General features: G+C 42.7%; 1 protein-coding gene across 1 annotated transcript in view; it reads left to right on the top strand.

The window, feature by feature from the left end:
• LOC136294738 (metalloprotease TIKI2-like) overlaps window positions 1-26,605 on the top strand; it is a 268,794-nt gene that overhangs the window by 146,433 nt on the left and 95,756 nt on the right. Inside the window, exon 4 of the mRNA XM_066192779.1 lies at window positions 13,257-13,431. Coding sequence (XP_066048876.1) covers window positions 13,257-13,431 — 175 coding nt within the window. The remainder of the gene's footprint in view (window positions 1-13,256; window positions 13,432-26,605) is intronic.

The following is a 26,605-nucleotide window of genomic DNA, read 5'->3' as shown; positions in this document are numbered from 1 at the left end:
AGTTGGAAAAAGTAGAGAGCTCATGACTTTAGAGGATCCTGGAAAAGTCAGTGACTGTAAGTATTCCTGAAATGTTGAGGCACAGCACACATGATAAATAAGAAATGAACAAGCAGGATGTAGTGGAATATTTGCCATGGATGCTATGAAAGGACTGCTAGTACTCAAACCCATGAAGACAGTCCTGGTGTCTGAATGCCCTGTGTCACCTTTTAATCTCCACCAGTGTAATTTCTCCTAACAAGTAAAGCCTTTGTCTCTAAGATAAGTTGTGGTCATTCATAGCAGTTCCATGGGCTCACAGACACCTCTGACTTATTGACACATTGTCCTTTAACAGACCTATGGGTTAGACTTGAGAGGAACCGTTTGCTGTAAAAACTTCTTTATTCTTGCAAATTATTGGGTCAAGTGTGAGTTTCAAAACAGTGTTAAAGACAGAAGAAAGAAGCCAACAACGAGTCAGAGTTCAAGCACTGGTGTTACTCATGGTCCCAGAGTGCACGCAGTTGATGGAGATTATAACGCTTACAGGCCATGGAAAATTAAAATCCCTCTATGTATACTGGTCCCTGCAGAACTCTAAATATTGTGCAGTACTGTTGGGTAAAGAGTTTTTTGTTTGGTAGTGTTTTTATAAACCAGCTCTATACCATTTATTTTAACTGCAAGCAGAACAAAATAGAAAATTAAAACGTAAAATAAACTCCCTATTCAAGTCACGTTTTGCCAGTTGGGGTCATTCCAAAGTTTGTTCTGTGTGGGTTTTTTGCAAGGATGAAAGACTCTGTCTGTCATGGAGAGTTTCTGCCATTTGGTTACCAAATTAGATTAGGCTGGCTCAGATATTACACATGAAAGATCCCCCATGGGATCCCTCTGGAGACATCAAATGTAGGCACAGGGATTTATCATGTGCTGAGTCTCCTGCAGTTCAGGGCAGGTACCCATGCCAGTCTTGGGAGACAAGGGTGCCACAGTGATTTTAAAATCATGGATATCTTCCATGATATCCAGCTGCTGGCCCAGCTCTTTAGATAAGAGTTGAAACTGGTACTGTTAACACAGCCTTGAAATTCCACATAGAGTAGAACAAAAGGTCAGGAATGGAGTTGTAAAAACCAGCACCTATGTGAATGTTGGAGGCCAGGGAATTCAGCTCCATCAGGTGCAGCTCAGGAGAACTGCAAAAGGATGGGACTCTCACAGTTTGAGGACTATTTTGGGGTGCCGTTTAAGGTTATTCATGCCTGCTTGTCCCTTCAAGGTTATCAGGAGTAAAGGTAACCTGTCCATCAGTTGGCTCAGTTCAGAACTAATGGTTGAGGTGGCTGTAATGGACGGGGAAGGAGGTGATGAAGTCCTAAGTTGCTGTGGGGACAGTGGCAGGGAGAGGGAGAGTATTTATGTGGTGCAGTAACTTGCTAAATGCCTCCAGTGTGACTCTAGAGCTGAAGCAGCTTCAGTAGCTGCCTGCAAGATGCTGAGGTGTCTTTAGAGCAAAAATCATCTTTAGATGCAGAAAGGACCAGAAGAAATAATAGCACTGTTGACCTGACATGTTACAGATCAGTTCCTTGAGCCTTTTCAGCCTTCCCAAGGGAGTTTGGGAAGTGTGCGGTTTCCTGCACATTCCTGAGTCCCGCAGCATTTGGGAGGAGAGGGCGGAGTTCTTCTGGGACCAAGACTGTGCCAAAGGGGTGCACAGACAGGATGGTGCTGAGAGGAAAGGTGCAAGGAAAGGTACTTCCTAGTCCAAAGCTAGGTCAGAGGACAGGTCCTTTGTCACCCCTGGCTAGGGACAGGACCACCCCAGGGAGATGCTGCTCATCTTGGGCTTGGGAAGTGCAGCTTAGCCAGGGTGCCCAGAATGAAGGGGTGTGAGCAGGGGCCTGTGTCCCTGACTCTTTCCTTTCCCAGAGCTGTCTGCCCTGATGTGGGTGGAGGAGTAAACAAATCCTTCTCAGTTTCAGTGGGTTTTTAAAATTTAATTTTAATTAAGAACAGTGAAAGAGGAAACACCTCTGCTTTTCTGTGGTTATATTACACTCATCATTCCTCTCCCTCTCCATTTTTTTTAAACTTCATTTGCAAGCAGCATTTTTCCAAATGTAAAAGTCCTTATTTAAACTTAGTAAAATTTTAAGGGGGTCAGTTTAATAAGTTAGACTATGACCCAAAAATGCAGTAGGATACATCTCTCTTTTTTCAATAGTCTTCTTCAAACACTTGTTTCTCTTGTGACTTTTGCAATCAAGAGGCTTATGTTGAGGCTTCTGGGCAGAGAGTCAAAATGATACCGAAGACAAAGCATTCTAAGCTAAAGATAGGATGGGTATATTTTCTGCTCTTTCTCCAGACTATTTTTCACCTCAGAGAAGTCAGTTTCTTTCTCTGCTTTTGTAAATGTTCCCTAAAAGCAAAAATGGATAGATTAGATCAGTAGTTTTAACTTCTGTATTCTGTCTGAAGCTCTCACTAGGGAATTGAGGTCAGTGTGTCCAGAAGTATTAAAATGCAAAAAATCCGTTAGTTCAAATTTAGAAAATTATCAATCTTCAGATCATACTTTTTTTAACCTGAGACAGCTGAGAAATTGCCAAATGACCCAAAGCCTCCATGAAACCACCAAGCTTTTTGGATATCTTACCTGAATGATGCCATCCATATCTCAAGTCACCTCTGCAGTTCAAAATGCCATGGGTGCATTTAGGTAGTGGGTGTTGCCTTCTGCAAAGTATATGATGATCTTGATAATGTGACATTAGCGATTCATAAACTAAGCTCATGTCAGTATCAGCCTCCCTAAACTAAAGAAGAAAATGTTTAGTGCCTCACTTCACAAGGCACTTGCTGTTTATGGATCACCAGGTTGTGTTACATACCCCTTAAAAAATGTTATCATCCTTCACTGGAACCTGTCCTTTAAGATTTAAGGGTCCTGATAATTCTAATTACATCATTAACTTGCCCCATTGTCATTTTGGATAAAATACAACTGGATTTCTGGCTCACTTCTCAAATCAATGAGAACTATCTGTGGAATGCTCCAGCTTCAGTAACTGCAGAAACACACAGCTGAGACCATTAGATAGAGTGTTGAATGACAAGCAGACCTAATTTGTCCAAGGAATGGAGTTTTATCTAGGGCAGAGGAAGATAAATCCATGAACTGAAGGCACAGCTATTGTAACGCAACGCTTTGGAAGCATCTTATCGTTCTCAGCCATAACAAAGTGCAGGCAAAAAGCCTCTCATTCTTCCAGGGAAAATGATTGTGGGCTTTCCAGAAAAGCGAGTGCAAGGCTGTCTCTGGCACCAGGGGAGCCATGCCACGAGTTTCCCATTGTGGGTCCAGGCAAGGGTCGGTCACACTTCAGGAGTGTTTGTCAGGAGGACACTGATGGCAGTCCTGACACCAGCCAGGTGCTTGGTGACACCAGTGCTCAGTGCTGCCTGTGCCCACAGTCAGCAGAGCCTGTCCCCCACCTTCTCCTCTCTGGAGATGCTGCTGCAGAGGGGCTGCCTCCCCAGAGCTCAGAAGAGCTCTTGCTCTGCCATGGTGGTATCATAATTTCTTTCCGCTTGCACCTGAGTTACAGCTCCGTGTTTTGGTACACTGTGAGCATTTGGAAGTGAACAAAAAAACAGAAGCGTAGCCAAAATTTGCGGAGTCTAATTTTCATATTATGTCAGAACAGGATTCCAGATTGGAGCAATATTGTATTTTGGCATATGTGTTTCAGAAAATTGGTTGCAGATCCAGATTGAGAGTGAAGTCTACTTGTTGATTACAGTGCTGAGGGAAACATTGCAGAGATTGTTTTTTAATTAATAATCTGGAACATGCCCAGATAATTTTCATGGTACAGGTTTTGAAAATAGATTGTTGTTGCTTGAAAATTTTCGTTTCATGTTTGCATTTGGAGTTGTTTTACCTTGGAAGTTCTTTCCCTCCTCTTTCCTCTGAAGAAAGCAATGTGAGAGAAGACAGAGCCATGGAGAAATTGGAACAAGACATTTAAAAGCCAAGATTTTTCTTCCAGATTGCTCCATTAATAGAAAAAGAACATATTCACCTACAGAAGAAGGCTGATTTGCATTAAAACATTTAAGGATTGTTTACCATCTGTATTTATTAGTACGGGAATAGACTATAAATGAGTATGAAAGTGATTGGTAAAAAGTATTTGGAGTTGAAGGTGCTGCTTTCTGGGCAGTGCTGTATGTTTGCTGTATAAGCATTTACTTTCCCTTCTTTTTAAAGAGCTGGTTTATGAAGTGTTTCTTGGAAATACTCTTTAAAGAGAAATGAAAAAGGCTTGTTAGTATTTTAAATAGTATCTTGTTGGTTGAATGTAAAAAGTGCTTTTTTCTTTCTTCTTGTTTTATCTAGAAGATATATTTGCTCCTCGTTATGACTGTGAGGAGGAGAAAAGTGGGACAAGGGGGCAGCTTGGTTGGTTTGGAAGGACTTGGCAGGATTAGTGTTAAACATTATTGAAAAGACTGTGTTCTTGGATACTCCTGGGAACAACATTTCCTGATCTGACACTGTTGGTGTGCATTACCAAATGGTGAATGCCATAGATCTGGTGTCTCCAGTGTAAACTGGTTGAGCTCTCTGATCGTGACTTCAGACCTAGATCTTCTGTCCTCTGAGAGGGCTGATGCTGGTAAACCCAAAGGCTTGTAGAGTTCCACCAGATCAGATGGAAAGAAATCTGTTTCAAGGGTGACTTAATCTGAATCATTCCTTATTTTTCTCCTCACTGGTCCTTGCTCCATTTCTAAAGGCTTTCTTGGAGATGTTCTCTACCTTTTCATCTGGTACTAGACCTCTCAAGTAACCCCACCTTAAAGAAAGTTAAAATCAGTTCAAAAGTGATCATCCAGTTTGTTTTAGATGCCAGCATAACTAGAAAGCTGTTTTGGACTGGGAGAAGCCTGGACTTATTTCTAGGACCAAACAGGAAGGCAGAGCCACCTCTGCAATGCACTCCCTTGAGGGTCAGCTCTCGAGGTCCCATGCCCAGCCCAGCTGCTGTTTTGTTATGAACCAGATTCCTGCTCCTTGCTAAGTTATGTGATATTGTGTAAGTCATATTTTTTGGATCAGACTCGCCTCAGGTTAAAATAATATTGCAAATTTCACATACACATTCGGGCTTTCCCTAGAATCTCACTAAACAGGGATGGAAAGAAACTCATTGAAGAGCCGTGAACAATACATATCCAAGACAACCAAACCTGAGTTTATACCCACTACTAACCAGCTGTTCTCTCACTGTGTAACAGAAGACAAAATGAAAAATACCTTTGGAAAAAGAATTGCAGTTCTTTAATAAACCAACCCCAAACCCAAACCTTCTGGCCCTGATTTTTCACTTTATTGCCCTGCTTTGCCCTTTGATCAGTATCTTTACTTGGGTGTCATGGCAATATAATAGGTGATGGTTTTAGTGTCAGAACAGAAAAAAATATTCTTTGTCAAAGAAATGAAAGCTATTTTCCCTATTTGGAAGGGAAATAGAAAAACTTGAACTTTTCCATATGTTTGCAAGCTCGTGAAAGCTGGCCTCAAAAAAAATCCCAATGTTAAAAGGGTTTTAAATGTGGCAGGAGTATCATTATGTTGTTAAGATTTACCCTCCCCTCCGAAACCCAAACCTTTATTTGCATACATTGCAGGCTTGTCATCCTTAGTCAATTAATGAGCAGGTCCCTGTAATCTGGTCCTAAATATACTCCACATAGTTGGGTGAAGCTTGCAGAAAGGGGGCCGGGATCATTGTTCTGACTGTGTTTTGTTAAGACTTCTTTAATCAAAACATTCATTCAGATAGAGAGGCCGGCTGCATATTTTGGCATCGCGACCAAGGGGAGCAGGGATGGGGTTGGAGTGAGGAGGGAGGCCTTGGAGGAGGGGTTGGTGTTGCTTGCTTCTTCTTTTCCTTTTTTTTTCCCAAGTGCTAGGAGAGCAACTATTTAACTGGTGTGGAAAAACAAATAGAAAACATACATGGAGGTCATGACTTCTCAGGGATTTGTTGAAAGTATTTTTTAAGAGGGACAGAAGTATCACCCCCCAAGCTGTGAGTGTGTGAGATGCACAGCCCATCCCTGTGGCCTTTCTGCCTTCTTTTCTTTTTTTTCTTTTTTTTTTTCATATGTTTTGTTTCGGCCCAAATGGACAGAGAAGGTAGAACTAGGCAGGACACACAGCTGTTGTTTGGCCAGGTGCCACCTGGAAGAACAGCCCTGGCTGGATGGGTTTGGTGCTCCCAGGGCGGGTGTCCACGCAGGTGCAGCGGGGGCTGAAACTGCCGATACAGGAGTGCCCAAGGGCTGCAGCCCACCCTGCCTGCAGGCAGCTTTACACTCAGGCCAGCAATGACTCCTACAGCTTTTGTGTCACCTGCAGAGCTGGTTTTTAAACATATCGTTCACTGTCCATAGAGACTTCACTGGCATTCAGCCTGCTCTTCCCCTCCACATTTTCTCCTATTTGTAATTTTCCTGCATTTACAAGTTTAGATGCTCCAGTGGCCCCTAGATCTGAGTTTCAAAGGTAACAACTTTGAAACTCAAAGACCTCTGTTTTCACACCCAAGTTGCCGCCATGGCATGCTGAGGGGTATCCCACTAGCTTTAAATCTGAGAGGCCAGTTACAGAAATCTCACTAACATGAACTGTGAAGTAAGTGCAACATCTATGGACCATGAGCACTGATGGGAGGTGGGCAGGGATTAGCTCATGGCCAGAAGTGGTTCCCCAGAGTTGGTCCCAAGAAATATTCTTGCTTGTGTTTTTCACTTCCCTTCAAGAAAAAAGTATTTTTGCCTTTTCCCCTCCTCCAACTCTGAAAAAGGGAAAAGAGTGACGGAACTGAACTTTACTCCAAAAATGAAAGACTTCTTTTCCAGGAGTAAAAGGAGACTTCTATTATTTTACATTGCTTAAAAGAAAGGCACAATGGGTTAATCACATGCTCAAACTGGAGACTGCTCCTTCCTGGTTTCCCTTTTCCATAACAAGCTGGAAGCTTATCTTCTTGGCAGCTGCCAACTGTGTGCTTTGGATTAAATCTGTTTTACCCGACACTCCCTCCTTGGCCATTGCTGGTCTCCCTCACGATGGACTCTTGGGAGTGCTGGAGGAAAACCAGTTGAGTTGGCAGCATCTTATGCTTTTGTGGCAGCCACGTCCTCCTCATGGAGATACTTGTTCTCACAGCCCATTCACTTTGCACTATTTCAATCCTTCCTATCAGAGGCTGCGGTAAGAGGATATTGCTATCCCAGATGCCAGAAGGGTCCATAAATCAGAGGAGAACAGGTGTCTTCCAAGTCCGGAGCAGTATATTTTGCAGCCCTGCAGTAAAAGCCACAATGCCTTGTCAAGGCTGGTTAACAGGAGGGTATCCTCCCTTCATAAAAGAATGATAACTAGAGCTCATATGTCAGCCTGTGACCCAAGAAGGGCTGGTGTGAATTTAGGGCCGTTCGCTTTGCTGGAGGAGCCAGCGGGTTTTGGGATGCTGTCCTGGCTCCCTGGCAGCCCCCATAAGCTGCCTGTCAGCTCTTGAGATCCTTATCTTGCCTAGTGCTGTCAACTGTGCAAAGGTTCCTGACCTGCATGGTGCAAGGAAAATCCTTCAAAGCGGGATCCCATACTTGTCTTCTGGCCTCTGCCCACGTAAAGCTCATAAACCAGAAGACTAATAAAGAGAACCCAATCTTTATCGTGTTTTAAAAAAATTAATGTGGTTGTCGTGGTCTGGGAACAACTCCCTGCTCACAACTGGAGATAAGAATTACGAGTGTGGAGGCGGAGTCCTCTTGTCAGGGAGGGATGGATGGGGTTTGTAGTGAGGTGCTGGACTGGAACTTTGGAAGCTGATGGCCAGCTCTCTGCCTTGCCATAGTTGTCTCTTTTGACCCTGGGTGTGCTGCCTTCTGTTTTCTCTATTTAGCCTGTGGACCCTCTGGGTAGAGAAGGAGAAATAAGGAACTAAGGCACTTGCATTATTAAGAGATTCCCCTGCAGCTGTCGGGGCTGATGCTGTATGTGGAGCAGTCTGGAGTTTGGATATTTCTCAGGAGATGAGGCTGGAAATCTTTGAGTCATCTGCTGATCAGGACAATGGGAGAGAGGAGTCTCAAAAGCCAAGAGGATTGACCAAGATAGAGGAAGATAATAACTGTAGAGGTTTTAAGATCACTGTGGATTTCATGGCAGGGGCTGGCTTCCCATTTCCCAATCTCAGCCTCCTCTTCTCCATCTGCAAGTAGAATTATGATTGAAGATCACCTCTGCCCACAAGCAGGTGAAGAAAGGCACACAGCTCTTTATTCCAGTGTTGGTAATGTTGGTTTTTGATTGACATAATTGTACAATTTGAATGCACATTCCAGAAATACACTCTCATCACTGGAACAGAACAAGGCTAAACAGGGTTATCAGAGGATTGGGAAATGTAGTGCATAGGAGTAGGAACGATAACACTGTTACTTCACATATGATAGTGATTTGATACTGGGCTGAGTCTAGAGCAGTTCCACTGTAGCCAATAAATCCAAAGTAGGAAAAAAATGTAATCAAAGATGATGGTGCTTATGTGTGTCCAAAAAAATTATTTGCAGATAGATATTCACAACTCTGGCATTGTGCCTCTGCCCAGAATATTTGTCAAAATATTAAAAAATAGTAAATTAAAAAATGTACTTTTAATGTAGTCCTGTGTCCATGAATTTTCAGCTGAACTTTGGCAGTAAGCCCTAAATGTGATAAAAGACTCTACATGAATATATTTTGCTTTTCTCTTCTTTTTGTCTGTATTTTTTTTTCTTTTCTGTCTCTCTGTCTCTACAGACAAAGCTGAAAGCATAGCATAGATCTTGAGTTATGGCTGATGCATTTTTCTAAGCTTAAGTATCTTGTTAGCTCTTATGCTAATGATTGCAGTAGAATCCAAGCCTCTGTGGAAATTTATGGGAAGAGAGGTTACTGCTGAGCATCATGTTGGGCTTTGGACCTTCCTTTGGATCCCTCCAGAGCTAGACTGAGCCAGTGCCTTGTATGTAACATCAAGGTAGAAAGTCTTGCTGTCCCCGTTTTACAGATGGACTTTTGAGAGGCAGGAGGAATAAAGCCAAATGCTTCAAAGACACTTAGTGGAGGTTAAGTGCTGAGTTTCCTTTGAAGGTTTAAACCCAAATGACATGCTTGTGATCATGTAAGAGATTTGTATCACCCATGGGAGCAGAATCATTTTTTCAGGATAGTGTCATAACCACTCCACAATCCTTCCTCTTTCTTCTCCCTAAAGCTCCCACTGACTTCAAAGGTGAAGAATTATGGCCCGCATCCCACAGCACTGTGAGCTCAGACGTGTGTACAGAGCTTTATCCACACATATATTCCATCAGGGATACTGACTCAAGTAAAACTACACAGACAGTGGGGAGGGGAAGAAATTTTTGCAAGACTGGGATTTCTTTTTTATTCTCACAGTCCCTTTCTTTAGCCTCAAAAGTTTAACTGAGAAAGGCAGGGAGTACCTAATGACCGAGTTTGGGGTCCATCTGTACTGCCCACAGGAGAGTTGTAATCTAAAGGAAATAGGAATAGAACGAAGGAGGAATGCTACCTTATTAAGTAAAACAAAATATTCTTTATTTTGAACACCTCAGTGAGATACATGATTGAGTTTCCACTAGAATTATATATAAATATGAGTTGGTTGGGTTCTCAGAAAACTGCACAGCTTGCAGAGACTGGAGGTAAAGAATCTATTTATGTGTATCCACTAGAAGTAAGCACACCCCAGGTGATGTCTTTTTCTGCTGATCCAGCTGTTTCTCTCCTAGGTGAACAACAAAATTAGAAGTTTGGATTTTTCAACAGACACATTATGCACTCCAGTGTACATTTAAATACTGATAGCAACATTCAGCTATTATTAGATCAGTCTCTCACCCAGGGACACAGCAAATGTCTCATCCATTCACTCTCAGCTCAAAAACAACAGATTCATATCATTAAAATCTTAAAATTTATTTTTTCACAGAGTGAAAACAAAAGTAGAAGGGGGAAGGTGCATCCTTTTGGTGCGTATTTAGCCCATCCTTTTAAAAAACCAGATCATCTCTTTTCCCAAAAAAAACCCCAAACTTAAATTCTGGCCCCAGTTAATTTTCCTAATTGTGTGTGACTGTTTCTTGACTTCCTGATCCCTGTCTGGTTTAAGGGTTTACTAAATCAACAGGAGCAGCTGTCTCCCTGAAGCCAGGCATGGTGTGTGTCACTGACTGTGGAAAGGACCTGGATACAGGGAGGAGCGGAGGTGATTAATGGGACAAGTGTCACAGCTCAGAGTGTGGTTGCACTACTGTGTAGGGGCACACCTCCTGCAGTCATTTATCTTCTGTCCTCTGCCACACACATGCTGAAACACACATGCAGATTTTATTTTTGCCAGGCATCTGAAATGCAGGAATGCACACAGTGCAGCAGGACCTGTAGCTGATGCTGTGCCTGTCTAGGTGATGCCTTCCTTTGTCTTACTCCTTGGGCAAGGAGAGGAAAGATTGACAAAACCCAGTCCTTGGTTTTAAGTGTCTGCCATTGGCAAACGTATTCCCACAGAAGAGAAGGAAAGAAAGAAAAAAGGGGAAAAAGGCAAGTAAATGGCTCTGTTTTGTGTACTGTATTTTAGGTTACATAAAGAGAAGGAACAAACTATAGGTTAAATGTGGATGTTGGATTGGAAGTGATGGAGTTGCACAAGGAGGTGAAAGGTGCTTCCCTCCTTGGCAAAGACTTTATACAACATCTGGTTTTTGGCTATCTAGACCTCCATCACCCGTGGGATGCACAAAGCTGCTTGGTCCCCCAGCATTGCTGCTCCTGCTTTATGTAGGAGCAGGTTGTGCTCACAGGCAAGGCTGTACCCTGCTTACCCCAAAGCATCTCAAGTAATTCAAAACCAGGTCCCAGCCTTCACTTCCCTTCAGCCAGAAGCTGGGAGGAAGAGACTTCTGTTATGTGGGTGTTGAGCCCTCAGATGCTTCCAGAAAATGTCACCTTCCACTTCTGTCCCTAATGGCTTTCCTGACTCCTGCCTGAGTATAGAGGAGATGCAAAGGTTTGTGATCTCTCCATGGACCAGCAGCTTTGCATTACAGAGGTTACTGCAAGTGTAAAACGGCTACTCATTCCTCAGACTTTATTCCTACAATATAAATCTCTCCCTGTCTTTCACCAGGATCGAAATCCACTATGTCCTTTGCTGCTGTAGCCAGCAGCATTTTATCTGTCTGACACCATCAGTCTGCTCCTCCATCCCTTTGAGACAAACATGTATCCTTGCCAGACATGGAGGCAACTTCCTTGGGTTTTCACAGGAAACTGGTGTCTCCAATAGGTCTGACTTGATGGGACTTGTTGAGTGCTGGCTCAAGGCTAAACTGAGAACAAGGTGCAAAGTACTTGCATGCTCTGAGGAGTTCACAAGTTACACTGGTGATGCCAAGCCATGCTGGAAAGCCTGGAGGAAGGAATGACTCAGGGTAATGTGACTGAACCCCTAAAGAAGGACATGCTGTGAGGAGCACGGTGATTTGGCAAAGCAGGTTGAGAAGCGGTTTGGAAAATCAAAGGTCCAGCTGCCTGTGAGATCCAAGAGGCTGTGGCAGAGTCCCTTACATAGAGTGTTATCTCCATCCCCTTGGGATCCCCTGGTTCAGCAGATGTGGTCCCCTTTTCTGTCTCACTCAACTGGGAACAGCTTTTAGTGTGAATCCAGAGTGAGATGTAGACTCATCCTGCATAATGCATGGTGAGAAATCTCTGCTGCTTGGTCCCTCATGTATATTAGGAGTAATGCAGATGGGGCTGCAATGAAAAAGCTTTAAGGAAAGTCACTGGGAAGATGGAAATCAGTTTTTCTCCCTAAGACTTGCTGAAAACTTTTGGAGAAGCATCATGAGCAAAGAGGGTGGGAAGAGACAAAAATTGTTGCGATAAAACCATGTGACCAAGTGGAACGGGAAGAGGTGGGCTGAAAAACAAAAACTGAAGGCAAGTTTTAGAAAATGAGTACAGGAATTTTGTATAGGAGAAAACCAGAGATTTCTAATTATTTCTAATTAACCCAAGTAGCAGAGTCACTGCACCAAGTGTTTCAGCACAGCGAGTGAGGGATGTTCCCCTCATGGGCTGTGCATGCAATGTCATTACCACCGACTCAGATTAACACTGAAAATCGTGGCAGCTTTACATGTACCTAGGGACTCAGAAATCTGAATCTGGGGTTTGCAGCTTAAGCTGCTTTCCAGTGGTGAGGCACAGAAAATCACCAGAATGTGCTTGGGTCTTGTTAGCAGTCATCAAACACTGCCCCCTCACAGCTATTCTCTCTGCAGGGCACGTGGGCTCCCAAACCCTTGTGGTAGACCTGGGACCTTAACTGAGTCAAAGCAAGTCATTATCCTAATAATCAGAGACTTTTGGTTTATCTGTCCGTTACAGCTTGGATCTTAGCTCATTCCTGGGTCTGCTGCCTTGACCAAAGTCCTTGGGGTTCAGCCTTTCTGCTGTATCTGTGAACATCTCTCCTCACAAAGGCAGGGACTGAAGGAGCAGTTCTTGTGGAAGTCTCTTCCTCAGATATATCAGGAATGTTCCAGGGATTTATGTGTTGCAATGCATGGTCTTCTCTGGTGAGACCTAATAGCATGTAAGGATTTAACTGGATTTACCCTGTGTGCATCTTCCTGTGTCTGCATTTGTTATCCTTTCCTCTTTTGAAACTTTAAAGGTTTAAAAAGGCACATACACAAGCCAAATCTTACAGTCCTTACTTAGTTCATGGTGACCTCAGCTGAAACAGATCACAGGAATCTGGTATTAAACAGACAATGATTTTTTTTGAACAAGCAGAGAATAAAGGTCCAAGTAACTCACCCAAATGTAACACCTGAAACTACATTTTGACAAAGGGACAGAGAAAAATCAACTTAAGTTTCCTTTAGTAAAATACTAGTTTCACTTTTTTAAAGAAAGTATATTCATTGGGATATTTTTTTTTTGAGAGTTCCTAACAACCTCCCATGCTCTGATCTTCTGGTGGTTTTTTGTGTGATAGTAGGGCTCATGTGGCTTAAAGAAGGCTGGATTAAAACATGCAGTGTTTTGTGGGGTCCTTAACCAATGCCACCTGGGCTATGGCCTCTCTCTCCCTCTGTTTCAGGTCCCAAACTTCATCAACACAACACTCCCACCCCACGAGCAGGTGACAGCTCAGGAAATAGACAGCTACTTCAGACAGGAGCTCATCTACAAGAGGAATGAGAGGATGGGGAGAAGAGTGATGTCACTTTTAAGGGAGAACAGAGACAAGAGCTTCTTCTTTGCCTTTGGAGCAGGTATGGCATGATTTTTCTGTTTTACTCCGTTACCACAGTTGGAAGTAGTGTTTGAAATGCTTCAGGCCTCTGGGCCTGCACGAAGTTTTCTTACGAGGCTTCCCTTTGAAGCAGAAAGCCTTTTGTTTGTCGAGACCCACTTCTAAAATGGAGTGGGTTGTTGTAGGAGGTGGATCTAGGTCCAGCCAGGCTGCACACAGGCTGCAATTACTGTTATCCATCTGGCTGTAGAAATGTGAAGCTGTAAGCACTTTTCATGTTGTCATGTTTGTTCTCTTCCCAGACCTGTGGGCTGCTTGGCTATGGGTGTAGAAAATGGTTCAGGGGCCTTTGAATTTTCAAGTCCAGGTGCTGATGGCAGTGAGTGGCAGAACACAAACCCTTTGGTGGCACAAGCACATGTGTGTGGGTCCAGGTGCTGGCCCAGAGTTTCAAACCTCTTGAGGTTGCTGCAGTTAGACCTTCTCAATGGGTGACTGAGCTGCTTTGGTGGTGTGTCTGTACAGACTGGCTGGTTTGGGGCTTTGCACAAGTGCATGAGCCGTATGTGTAGCTAAATACCAGCATTTTAAACCATTAGGTAAAAATCCAAAGTGTCCCTCTTCCTGTTTAAGTGCTCTCCCTGAAGTCTGCGGGACAAAGATGTCTGCAGTACTTCTATGAGCCTGCAACAGTACATGCTACTGTCCTTTCTCTCCCTTTTTGTATTTCTTTTCCGGTGGAATTCACATTTCTATGTGATAAGAGTATTAATAATAACTGTTCAGCCTCCAGCTCAGCAGAATCCTGAGCACCAGCTTAAGTATCTCTTTGAGCTCCCTTAACTTCAAGGCAGCCTGAGATTGCTGTGTTGAGAACCAATCTGCTCCTCCTGCTCTCTCTATTTGGCAATTTCTCATTTTTGACAGAACTTTGCTTCTCATCCCATGGCTCTCACTATGAACTTTGGCAACAAATCACCTTTCGCTACTCACTTCAGTGGGAATTTTGATTAAAGACTGTGGGTTCTAGCAGAGACACGTGCATTTTGATGTATTTATTTTTTGAGCGTATCCGGACTAAATTTTCCCAAGCTTATTTAATCTCAGGCTTGGCTGATATTTCTGGCCAAGGAGTTTTGCTTAATGTTTTTACAGTAGGAAAATATATCATGATGGCTCATAATTGGACAGGCATTCATAAAAGCATTCATGAAAACCAGCCTCTCTAACCCAAGGAGTGAGGTTTATTGGAGATTATCGAACATGATGGCTTAGATAACAGTTTCCAGTTTGGGAAATCCTTTAACCAGTACATAAATGGAGCTGAGAGGATAAACTGGGCATCACTGCCCACTTGTCGTGCTCTACACATTTTTCCAGGGCATCAGCTACAGACCATGGACTAGGTAGGTCATGAGTCCAACCCACTGCAGCTATTTGTGCTAATAACAGAAGTGAAATGAAGCCAATGGGTGCTAATTCCACGTTACATTCTTTAGAAAGGCACTTTTAACTTCCAGGAGGTTTGAGCTTTCTTTCCCTGTCCCCATCAGAGAGCACCTACTTGAAACTCCCAGAGAGCATCCCTTGGGAAAGCTGGCTCATGAAGAGCAAGTCTCATTTTGTCTTTTAGGCCCATTTCTGGTGATGTTGAAAACTGCCTTTGTTGCTGGGTTGTTTTGTTTCCCCAGCACTGAGCGTGGCAGGACAGAACAGACACAGCAGCCGGGTTTATTGAAAACTGGGATGTGGGAGATGCCGAGGAAAGCTTTTTGTTTTGGCTTCTTTGTTCCAGCATCCCTTTGGCTTTTCTCACCAAATTGGGCTATCCCTGCAGGCTATCCCTACTTTAATTAAAATTAATTCCTGCTTTCTTCTCTGGGCTGTTTTTTTCTTCATGCAGTGAACACTAAGAAAATTATTAATTTTTTACAATGCCATAACTTTTTTGTGACCAAAGTGCAGGCAAGTTCATTTCCTCTTATGATTCAAATGCAGGTTTTTTTTTCTGTAGGATTTTTGTTTCCTCCTTTTCCCCATCCACTGAATTAGAAGAGTGGGTTTTACTGATGAATCTTTTATTTTGCATCCTTGTATCTAGTTCTTCAATTTTGAGGAGTTTCTTTGGTATGTGCTTAGGTCATGAATTCAAATTGTTTTATAAAATTTGAGGGTTTGGTTTTGCCTTTTATAAAAGTAAAGGATGTTTTTGATGAAAGTTGAGGCTTTCACATATTCCCATGAATCCTGAAGTGCAACATTTTAGGAATGCACTTTCGGTTAGGATAGGCATGATAGAGTCTGTGGGAGTTTATTTGCTCCCAGAACAGTGCAATTTGAGATTCTGCATCTCTAAGGCTGACATGATGAAGGGGAAATAATTTGAAAAAAAATATTCTGGACAATGTGCTTCAGAAGATATTGCCCTTTATGCCAAGCATGCTCTCTGCCTTAATCACTTAATTCTTAGGATTTTGGAACTAATGAATGAATAGTAATTAAATAATATATGTGTATTATGAATTGTTTTCCAAATTTCATAATCTCCATCATAGTTTCTGGGAAAGGAAGAATCAGACAAAACTGTGCTGCCAAATAAAATTAGGAAAATAAGTATTTTCATAAGTAAGAAAATAAGCCTGTTATGAGAAAAGCACCTTGGAAACACTTCAACAAATGCAGTTTTACAGACCAGGGCTGCTCTAGGAGAGAGCCCCAAGCCCTGCAGGATGATTCATATGGACTCACAGGTATCCTGTTACTCCCAGGTATAACTGGAGCCAAGGGGCTGGGAAATTTGATCTCTCCCAGAAAACAGCCCACCCGAGGCAGAGCCCTGCCTTTTCCTCTGGTGGCCTCCCTGCAGGGAGCTGTACCTTGTGGATGCTGCTGTAGTGAAGTTTTACCTGGCTTTTGCACAGCTGCATGCAGCAATTGAGGCTCTGTTGCTCTCTTGGGGCATCATCCTCAGCTTATTTTAAGATGCCAGTGCCATAGATGGGTAGTTCTGTAGCATCTAATAATGAATTAGCATAATAAGCTTGACTAAGGCAGAAGGCACCACACAGGTGTCTTTGCAAATTGCAGTCACGTTTGGCTCCGTGTATCCTGCTCCAGGACTGTAAAACCAAAAAAACCCCACAAAAAACTCCAAACAAATCCAGTGAGCAGCTTCAAATGAAAAACAAGATGATGATATTCTGGCAGCCTGGTGGTGCAGGAGCCTGGTGCCACTGAGCTGGAGGATGCAGGTGTCTGTCAGCAGAAAGTGGTGTGGTCAGAAATCCCTCCTGGGTTGAAACATGGCAGAGTGTAAAGCCTTGTCCCTATAACAAAAAAACGCACTTTGCCATCAAGGAAAAACATCGCTCACTCAGGTGGAGGGAGATGTGGCAACCCCTCTGACCAGATCTAAATAATCTTCCCATAGGGACAGATTCTACACCCTGGTCCCATCAGATCTGGAGGTCAGGTCATCACTGGAAACACCCACTCAGCTCTCAGGTGGAAGATGTGGCCATTGAATTGATTGGAATACAGCAGGCAAATTAATTTAGTTGAGCAACTCTGCATGTTTATGGGCTGGTTATTACCTATTTTATACATAGATTTTCTCCATTCTTCATCCTGCCTTCCTGTTAAAAAGAAGGCTGATCAAAAGCTTTCAGCTGATAGTTTTTTGGGCTTTTGTGGAAAACAGAATTTTTGTGTTTGCTTCTGGAAAAACAAGTCCATTTTTGCAGATGTGAATCAAAATGCCAGGTGTCATTGCTCTCCTGTAAACTGGGATTCCTACTGAAAGTTTCACTATGTGCCACTTAGAGCTGTGCTGCAAAGGTCTTGTGGTGCATCATAGGAGAGCTGGTTCTGAGTCTGGCCTGTAACAGCACGAGGCTGTGAAACATCTAACAAACAAATCCTGGGGACAAAGGAGTGGGCAGGGAACAGGCACTTGAATATCCAAGCAAGCTGAGCTAAAACAGTTTTTCAGAAAGTGAAGCAAAGTTTTTTCATGCTGTTGAAAGATGGGGGTTTTGTTCCAGTCAAAAGTATTAAAACAAAAAAAAAAAAATTACACAATTCTAAAAGGAACTTTTCAGTTTTCTGTCATTCTTAAAAATAAAAAAATAGACTATTCAATAGTTTTCCCCCTTTTCTGTCTTCCATGACTTTACTTGCTATTTAAATGTGTTGGAGTAATTCAGACTTTTAATTTATTCCTTTATAAAACACGTAGAAGTGAAAATAACCATTTATTCTTTCTACTTTCATTTCTTTCTCTTCTCCAAGAAAAATACAGGCTCTGGGTAAAAGAGACCCAGCTCTGTACCCAGTTCTGTAGACTTTGTTCCACTCCTGCCAGCGTTTACCATGTTCAGACTTAATGTGAAAATGTCTCCGTACCTGTATTAACAGTAACTGTACCCTAGGAATGAAACAGCAGTTATTGTTTGTGAAGTTAAATGATATTTTTCATTTAATGGTTAAGGCTAACTTTTCCCTTTGAATGAATAAAGGTAGCTAAATAAGAGCACTTCCAAGTAAAATTTGGGCATTTGCTTGGGTTTTGTGTTTTGAAAATCATGATGTTTACTTGGAATTATTGATCTGTAATAACAGTGAAGTGCCTTAGACATCATTTATATAGACAATTTATAAAGGTCCATTTACAGTCAAGAAAGAGACACACAGCCAAGAGCACACGGCCTGTTAAAAAGAGTTAATATTTTGGCAGCTAAGACCATACACATGAAGTCAATGTTTAAGAAAAAAACCACCCTGGTTTATTTCATTTTTATGGGCGAATAATTTTCAAGTAACACTTATGATAACAGATGGATAAATTTATGTCTGCAGTTAATTTGAACGATAATTTCCTTAGGATGTTTTACTTGCATTTTTTTCTTTCTTTCTTTTATGAGAGCTGTCAGTTTTTTAGCTGAGAGCTGGATTTACTGCTTTAGAAATTCAGATGCTGCTCCAGTTCACAATGTTTATTAGCAGCCAAATCAGTAGGCTTTAAGGCAGTGGGGTTTGTTTCTTAAAATAATAAATATATCATGGGGAATGTTCTTTTACTGAGACAGAGTTGACATGCAAGTGCCATTGCATCTCCCATGGCAAGAGAGAAACCAAATTGTCTCTGGATCACAGTTCTGGGGTGGAGGAAGCACATGTTAAACCATCCCACCAGCCCCCACAGCATCTGAGAGGTCAGAGAGGACACAGTAGTTGTCTGTGGTGTGGTGGAAGCCAGACTGCCCACAGCTCGTGAAGAAGCTGGTGATAACAGAGGTCTGTTTGTGTGAAAGTCAGAGCACTCTTGCTCATCTGCAGGCTTAGGGGGCTGAGTTTAGGTACATATTTGTTGATGGATTAGGTTTAAATTTCTGAGATGTTCTGCAAGAAAATAAATACAGGCTCTCCTGTAGATGTCTGTGTGCTGCCATGAAAGCAGGAGAATCCGTCCCAGAGTAGCAACAGTAGAAGTAGAATTTGATTGTTTCCATGCTCAGAACAGGTGAATTCCCTGCCCATCCTTCAGCATTCTCTCAATCATCACTGGACAGGCAGCATCATCAGGAATGATTCTGATCATCATAAATTAGACTCTTAGCAGGAATCATTGAATAGTTTGGGTTGAAAAAAACCTTTAAAGGTCATCTAATCCAAGCTCTCAAACAGCAGTTACTTGCTACCAAAGTAGATGTTCTCTGGTGGTTCTTCATAATGGGGCTCAGAAGTGGGTTGCGCTCTGTTTTCAGTAGGGAAAGAGGGAATTGTGCAACTTTTCTATAGGATGGGGCTGGTACAGGAGCACAACAAGAATATAAAATCTCCTACTTGTAGTCCTCATCTCCAGCTCTTTCCCTTTTGTCCTCTCTGCAGAGGATTCCCAAGGGAATTTCAGCACACATCATTTTAGATACTTGGCATACCAAAGACAGAAGCAGACTCACTCTTCACTTTCTGCAATGAGCAGGACTTATGGACATCTCCAAGATGACTCAAGTCCGCAATGGTCTGGATCACCACTGAGATGTTCTTGTTTTTCTCTGAAACCTAAAGCATGCCTGAGGAGATATCCAGATCATGTAGCTTGAACATGCTTCATCAACAGGTACCGAGCTGACCACAGCTGAGCTGGAACAATTATGGATGTTGAATTTTGGGGGAAGGGGCCAAAGGAGAGCTGCTAGTGGGATTTTGTTGGAGAACCGTATTTCTACTCAGTAGTTTGGAAAAGAAAAAGAAGTGATAGATGCTATGAGCAACTGAAACTCAACTAATTAAAATCCTGAGAGCCTTTGTGTAAGCCATTAGCACCTGCCATGGGATCTGGCACTGGGGTTCACATGAGTTACTTGGAAGTGTTTTTTCAGGAAGGAAGTGCCTTGAGGCCGCTGTCCAACTGCACACTGAGGGATAGGGATTTACAGATGTTGAATATGCAAATAGCTTCTTTGCACTCCCAACTAAAGCAGTATTGAGTGCAAATCAGGCACCAACACCACTGTTGAGTCACTGGGAGCCAACTCATTGGAAGTCCAGTCCTCTCTCCACCAGGATTGTGGAGCTCTTTACGATTTTCACTCATCATCTTGGATCCTGTGTAGAACACAAAAGGAAAAAAAAAAGGAGGGGAAAAAAAGGAAAAAGAAAGCACTTGCAGGCTGGAATATAAAGAGACTTTATCCCCCGGGTCAGGCGTCCTGATCCAATGCTGATTAGTGGTGCTACTGACATCACCAGCACAGTTCATCAACGGGATTGTCTCAGTGGAGCAAGAAGTTGGCGACCAGGAGATTGAACTTGGCCAGCCTACAAAAGAGAAGAAAAGGGTGAATTAACAGTTTGCAGATGCTAGAATTCCCTCTGCTCGTGTTTATTTGAGCATCCAGATGCTTGTAGTGAGGTCAGCCTGGTTTTGTGTATGGACTTCTTTTACTATTAGTCTTTAAGGCAAAGTATCACTTTGCTTTTAGAAATAGACTTGCATGCTAATTTTGACCAAATCCATGCAACTGATTCATTTAAAAGTCTTCATTAAACAGTCAATGCCTGATTCTCTTTTCAGACACTCTGTTGTAAATCAGGAGATCCTCCACTGGGGAAAAGCTTGTTCCAAGTGCAAATCCAGCCTGCAGCCTTTAAAAAAAATAAAAAAAAATTCAAGGGAATTTTTTTAATGTACATTGATCTTGTATAATACAGGGATTTTGAAGTCCCTGAATATTTGCTTTTCACCTGAAGCTTAAATCGGCAAAGAGTACCTCAGTTAGGGAGGCCAAAATAAACCTGCCGGCACCACCCTTTTGTGAAAAGGGAACTTCTGTTCTGAAGGCTGATTCCTGTAATTCTGATTTGAGAAACTCCTGTTGTATAACAAGATAATGATTGTAGAAACACAGCACAGCCTGTGCAATGGTGAGAGCTGTCTTGAGGCCTCCATTACCTGTACCAGCCAAGGAAGGCAAGACGTAGCAGGTGAAAGAAAAGACTCCAGTATTTGAGGTTTCAATTTGTTTTTTCCCCTGGTATGTTATCACCTGAACTGTTGAGGTAAGCTGAACAAGCCCTGGACTGTGTTTGGTGGAGAATTCATTGTCCTCAGCAGGGAGTCCTGCCTGGCTGCTACCCACCTTTGCTTTCATTGTTACTCCACCGAAAGCGTGTGCAACCCCAAATCCAGGTCTTTGTTTTCCAGTTGCAGATATTCAAACAAATGATGAAAGCAACTCAAATGAGCCTTGCAAACTGCAGTGTGTACATTCACCATCTCTGGTGTAATTTTGCCCGTGATGAATGGGGAAAGTTGCCTGTACGCAGTAGGATTTGGGTTTAAAGAAGCACATACATTAATGTCAGCTCCTCTGGATCCCTGACATTTTCATACCATATTTATTATTATGCCTGTGCCAAGTTCTGCTGTAAAAGTCTAATTCTGCCTCTCTGTTCTCAAAGGAAAGAAACCCTATTGGCCACTCCTGCCTTATAATGTAGGGATTTGGGCTATGTCCTTGCTGTATTTCTCTTCAACATCTGAGATGTAAAAAATGTAGACAAAATTTGGGAAATTTTCTCTTCAGAACTGAAGAAGCATGAGAGGCTTAAGCACTCTGCTGAACAGAAATGGGCTTAAGCATGGGATGAAGTACTTTTTCACCCACACACACATGCAAGAGCTTGCTGTGAATCCACAGGCCACCCTGTAAGCTCTCAGGAGACCAGGCAGAGCTCCCATATAACTCTAGATTTCATAATGGGAGTGTTGAAATCAATATATGGCTGCCAGACAATTCATCACTTCCCATCCCAAAACTCAGCTGAAAATTCCCATCCAGCTCTAACGGTGCTGTTGGGAAGATTTTAAAAGAGCAGTGAGGTGAACCCAAAGACTGGCAACCTTCCTCTGACACTGAGGTTTCTGTGGGATGCTCCTGTGAAAGGCAAGCAGATTGTAAAGGATCCAAGGATCTTGTCTCAGCTGGGATACCTTTGTGTGCTGCCTGCACTGATTAAAATGTCTCTACACCCAAGTGTACTTTCAGTCCCCCTGCTGTCTGGTGGTGTCCCAGAGCAGAAGGAAGTCTGATTGCTCCTCTTCCTTGAATTCAGAGCCTGGAGTGCAAGCAAAGATCCTTCAATGGTGTTTCAAATTAATGCAAGTTGATGGGGCTGGCCTGAGTTCACATTCCTTTCTTCTGCCTGGGTGCATACTCCGGAGGAGGAGCAGGGATGTCCCAAGGCATCCTGGACCACCATAGCTGAATTCCCTGCAGTTCCACTCTTGGAGCCTCCAGCTGTTGGAGCCGAAGCTGGAAAGGGAATTTAGTAAAGCCAGATATTAAGGAACCAGTTTGTACTGCTTGTGGTGTTGGTCTCTTAGAGGTTCACGCCATTTCTGACCAGTTTTAGAGCCAAGTTGCAGGAAAACTGCATATAGAGAAGAACCAGTGGTAGTCTTGGTGCCCTGGAAAGGCAGGGCAGAACTGTTGGCTGGAGTCAGTTGTTTTGCAAAAGTGGATTTAAAACTGAAAGTTTTAGAAAGCCTGGCTGTAATTTATGTGGATTTCTTGAGGATTTTTACTGGTATGGAAACTGGGACTGGAAATCTCATTAAACTGGGCGTTCTTGTGAGAGTTTCAGGTTTTCTTAGTCATGGTTGTGCCAGGAATATCATCAGAGAAAACTTGCTGAGAAAGGATTTATGGATTTGGGATCAGATCCTATTCTCATGGAATTAATGGTAGTTCTGCAACTGACATCAAGGTGACTGGCATGTGCACCTGGATGAGACATTATTTATTTGTCATTTCAGGTCTTTAGTGTAGGCTGCGACTTTCACATCAATACCCTCTTTATAAGCCTATTAAATCCCAGTTTCATTGTTATTTTCTCTGGTAGATCAGAAGAGATGTGTCAAGGAAAAGAAAATGTATGCTCAGTATACCTCTGCCCAAAAACAATATTTAAACATCAGAAATGTAAAGTGAGGGTAGAATTACTTAGAGGGGCAGAAGGGAAATAATTAGAGCTCCAGCCGGCAAGACGAGATGTCGTAAACTTCAGTTATTCACCTCTCTTAGACATTCAAAACACAAACTCTGCCACCGTTCAGGCATTTTATGGAGGCCTGCAGAAAGCAACAGAGGTCTCTTGGACAAAATAGATCTGGTGGCAACTGAAACTGGGCTCAGGCCCAAGTCCAATAGCTGAGCTGCCATCTGAAACTGGAAAACGTTCGGGTTCATGCCTGAATCTCAGCTCCCTTTCTGCTCTCTTCAGTAGAAACCCTGAATCTGGACTGGACTGGACTGATGGGGAGTGAGAAGAAACTTCAATCTGTGGAAAAGTGTTGCTGTTTCAAATTGGTTTTTTAGGAGATTACTCACAAAACTGGAAAATACAGTAATTCTTGGCAAAAAATGGACTGACTTGGAGGTAGACAAGCCCTTCTTCCTAGAAAAGTTTGCTAAAGAGTTGTGAGCTGAAATATGGCAAAATATGAATTCAGAACTACCAGGCTTTGCTCCCAGTCAGCCTCCAGGGGGGCAGTGGAAATAAAGAGGTAGGTGAATAAACAAAACCCGATGAATCCACCTTGGAACTTACAGTATGCAAGACACAATCAGTGTGACCTAACAGATGCTTAGATTTAGATAAAATTTTGCTTATTGCCTGACAATTGCTCTGCCAGAGATCTTCCAAACACCTTTTTAATCTAAACACAACATTTTGGTGGAGTTCAGCATTGGAACTATCTGTCAGAAAAGTGAAATCTCCCATCATTTTCCTGGAATAATTGCAGGACTGAAACCTATGTGACTTGTATTTAAATTAATAACTTAAGTATTTTTTTAGTATTTTTCTGTACTTTATTATGGGAAATACCTTAAATACTGAGGTTTGCAAACTTTTTAAAATAGTATTTATACACTGAAGGTAAATGGATAGAAAAATCAAATGCCACCACTGGGTTAACTCAGTATGAAATTCAGCACCAGTTTTCAGTATTTATACAGAATTCACATTCACTTTGTGTTTTTCCTTGAGGTGTTTGAGGTACAGTGAAACTGCTGTGAGGTTCTTATCACTTAGCGATCTGGTCTGGTTCCAGTTGAAAATTCTGCAGTACCTCTCACTGGGAGGATTGGTTTAAAAGGAACAGAGATCTGCCAAAGAAATAAAGACTTCATTATTGACATCAATGCTATTTTTAATCTGGTTTCCTAAGGAAATGAGGCTTGGGCAATGGCAGTGTTTGTGAGTATGTGTGTGTGTATATATAGGTGTGTGTGACTATGTCCTTCTCCCTCGTAAATTTTTCATCTGTTGGCTGATTATAACCAAACCTGACAGATGGCTGAGTCTCCAAGATAATAAGTTCTTGCATGCTTCATGAAAATAAGTGATTGGATAGAAGAAAAAGACATTCATAGTATGTGTCCACTGAAAGGGCACAGCATGAACTCAACTTTTATTTGAGCTCGGAAAATCCCAATGGGAGAGGGAGTTGAGCCACATTGCCATAGACAACAGCATTTTTCTGGTTCCTCTGCATGTGGGAAGGTTTGGTGTGTAGTAAATAGATCAGACATGACATAGTTTAAATGTAATGATGATGTTTACAGCAAATAGTTATTGTTTTAGAGCATCTGAGGAGCCACATTACCTCTGGGCTGCCCTCTAATGAGGTGTTCATTCTCAAGGCCAGAGCAGTAGCAGGGAGCAAGTTAATAAATGTGACCGAGGCATGGCTCCAGGACTCTATAAACCTAATGAGTCGTGGGCACTCAAACTGTGCAGCCTCACTACTGCTAATTGGCCAAGTGTGCCATCAACCATGCCCAAAAATGTTCTTAAGTGGACAAGGGGTGAAAAGAGCATCAGAAACTCCTGTGAGTCCAGGAGGCAGCCTGGGGCAGCATTCCTGTGTGCAGAGTTCAGGAACACTTTCCCCAGAACCAAGGTCATTCCCTTGAGAGCTGAAGCAGCTCACTGGCAGTGGGGAACAAAATTAAGAAACAAAGGAAGGGGTAAAGCATGACCAGGAAGAAAGGGGTTTGCAACTTCAGCTTATCAGACAAGGAGATGGTTGTCACATAGCAGTTGGAGAAGATGCTCAGAAAACATTGTGATGAGGAAAGTACTTGAAACTTTTCCAAAGAAAAATGCAGATGGAGATCAGAAAAGCCAAGCCAGGGTTAGTGCTTAATTTTACTTTTTTTTGCTTGAGATTGAAAATTATGTATTTAATGACTTTGTAACAGTGGCAGCTGTTGGGGTGAGGCTCTCTCCCTCTTGAACTTTAGGTGTCTGAAAGTTCAGTGTGTGTTCTGTATAAAACCATCAGTTCCTTTGAAATCCTCAGAGGACAAATCCTTCCACTTACCTCAGATGCATATTTTAAGATGGAAAGAATTGCCCTCTGGAGATGTCTTTCTTCTGACCACAGAGGAAACCTAGAAAACTGGCCTCCAACAGATGCCTGACTTTCAGATGAGTGGGATTTATTGAACCCTGAGAGCAGGAGTCAAGAATTCAGGGTGTTCTGTCCTTACCTCTACCTGACCTTGAACAAGCTGCTGAGTGCACTGAGCACTCCCTGAGCAACGTTTTGCATTGCTGCCAATGGTAGAACATTGTTAGTTCTGAGGCAGATTTGCAAGCAGGAGACTGACACAGGATTGCTTTCTATCATACCTTGGAGGGCATCTTGGTGTGGTCTTAAGGGGAGAAGAAAGTCCTCTGCTACCAGCTCTGGAAAACTCATCCAGGCTAGGTTTCTTTGAGGTGAGAGAAGGAGCTGTAACACCCAACCGTGTGCAACTTTCTTGTCCTGTCATGTGATATGGTTGGAGCCCAAGGTTCACCAAACATTTTGTCCACTGTGCAGATGTGTCTGTGAACCCCAAACTCTCCATCTCTGTGGTTGCATGGAAGAGGTGGATTTGGACATGCAGAAGTGTAAAGAGTTTCCATCTTTTCTCTTCTCTTGGCTTGAGGGAACAAAAGCCACTTCAGTGCCAGCACAGTCATTCATAGCCTGGTCTGCCTGGAGACAAAACTGCAGACAGGAGAGCAGGCTCTCTATTCTGTTCATCAGGCATGGTTATCCCTTTTGCAAAGGAGGAAGCAAACAGTCAAAATGAAAAAAAAAAATATTTTGTCATCCCATGTGTCTGATCCTTCACTGTTCTCTTACAGCCAGGCAAATCTGTGTATGTGCTGTCAGTGAGGAGTGATTGGGACCTGGAGACCCCTTGAAAAAGCCTTCTGACATCTCTTGGTTTTTTGCATGCAAGACTTAGAGGCAAATAAGAAGGCATGTGGGTGGGTTTTCTGTTTTGTTATTTTAGCATTATGGAAAGACTCACCAGATAGTCTCCCCTGTGGGGGTCACTCACCGAGTCTGTAGTATTTACTCAGCATTTCTCTGAAACACCAGCATCTTAGAAGTTGTCTTCCTGAATTTACATTCCCGGTTCAGTCGTCTCCCACACAATAAAAGCCCCAGTGTTGGCTTCGTTTAAAGTCCTGCTCTGCGCAGCGCTCCCGTCAAAAGGGAGCCCTTGGTCCTGGCGCTTTTGTTTTCCTTCAGACCTGCCAATCACCCCGCTTGCCTTTGCCCAAAGTTTGTTGTCTTTGCAGTTGGTCCCAGCGTGAGCTACCAAAAGCCTGGCTGAGCC

Source organism: Chamaea fasciata, unplaced genomic scaffold (assembly GCF_029207755.1).
Source record: "Chamaea fasciata isolate MVZ Bird 193981 ecotype frontalis unplaced genomic scaffold, bChaFas1.0.hap1 SCAF_10, whole genome shotgun sequence".
Classification (NCBI taxonomy): domain Eukaryota; kingdom Metazoa; phylum Chordata; class Aves; order Passeriformes; family Sylviidae; genus Chamaea; species Chamaea fasciata.
Note: the sequence above shows the minus strand (reverse complement) of the source record. Positions and strands in the feature narration are given on the sequence as shown.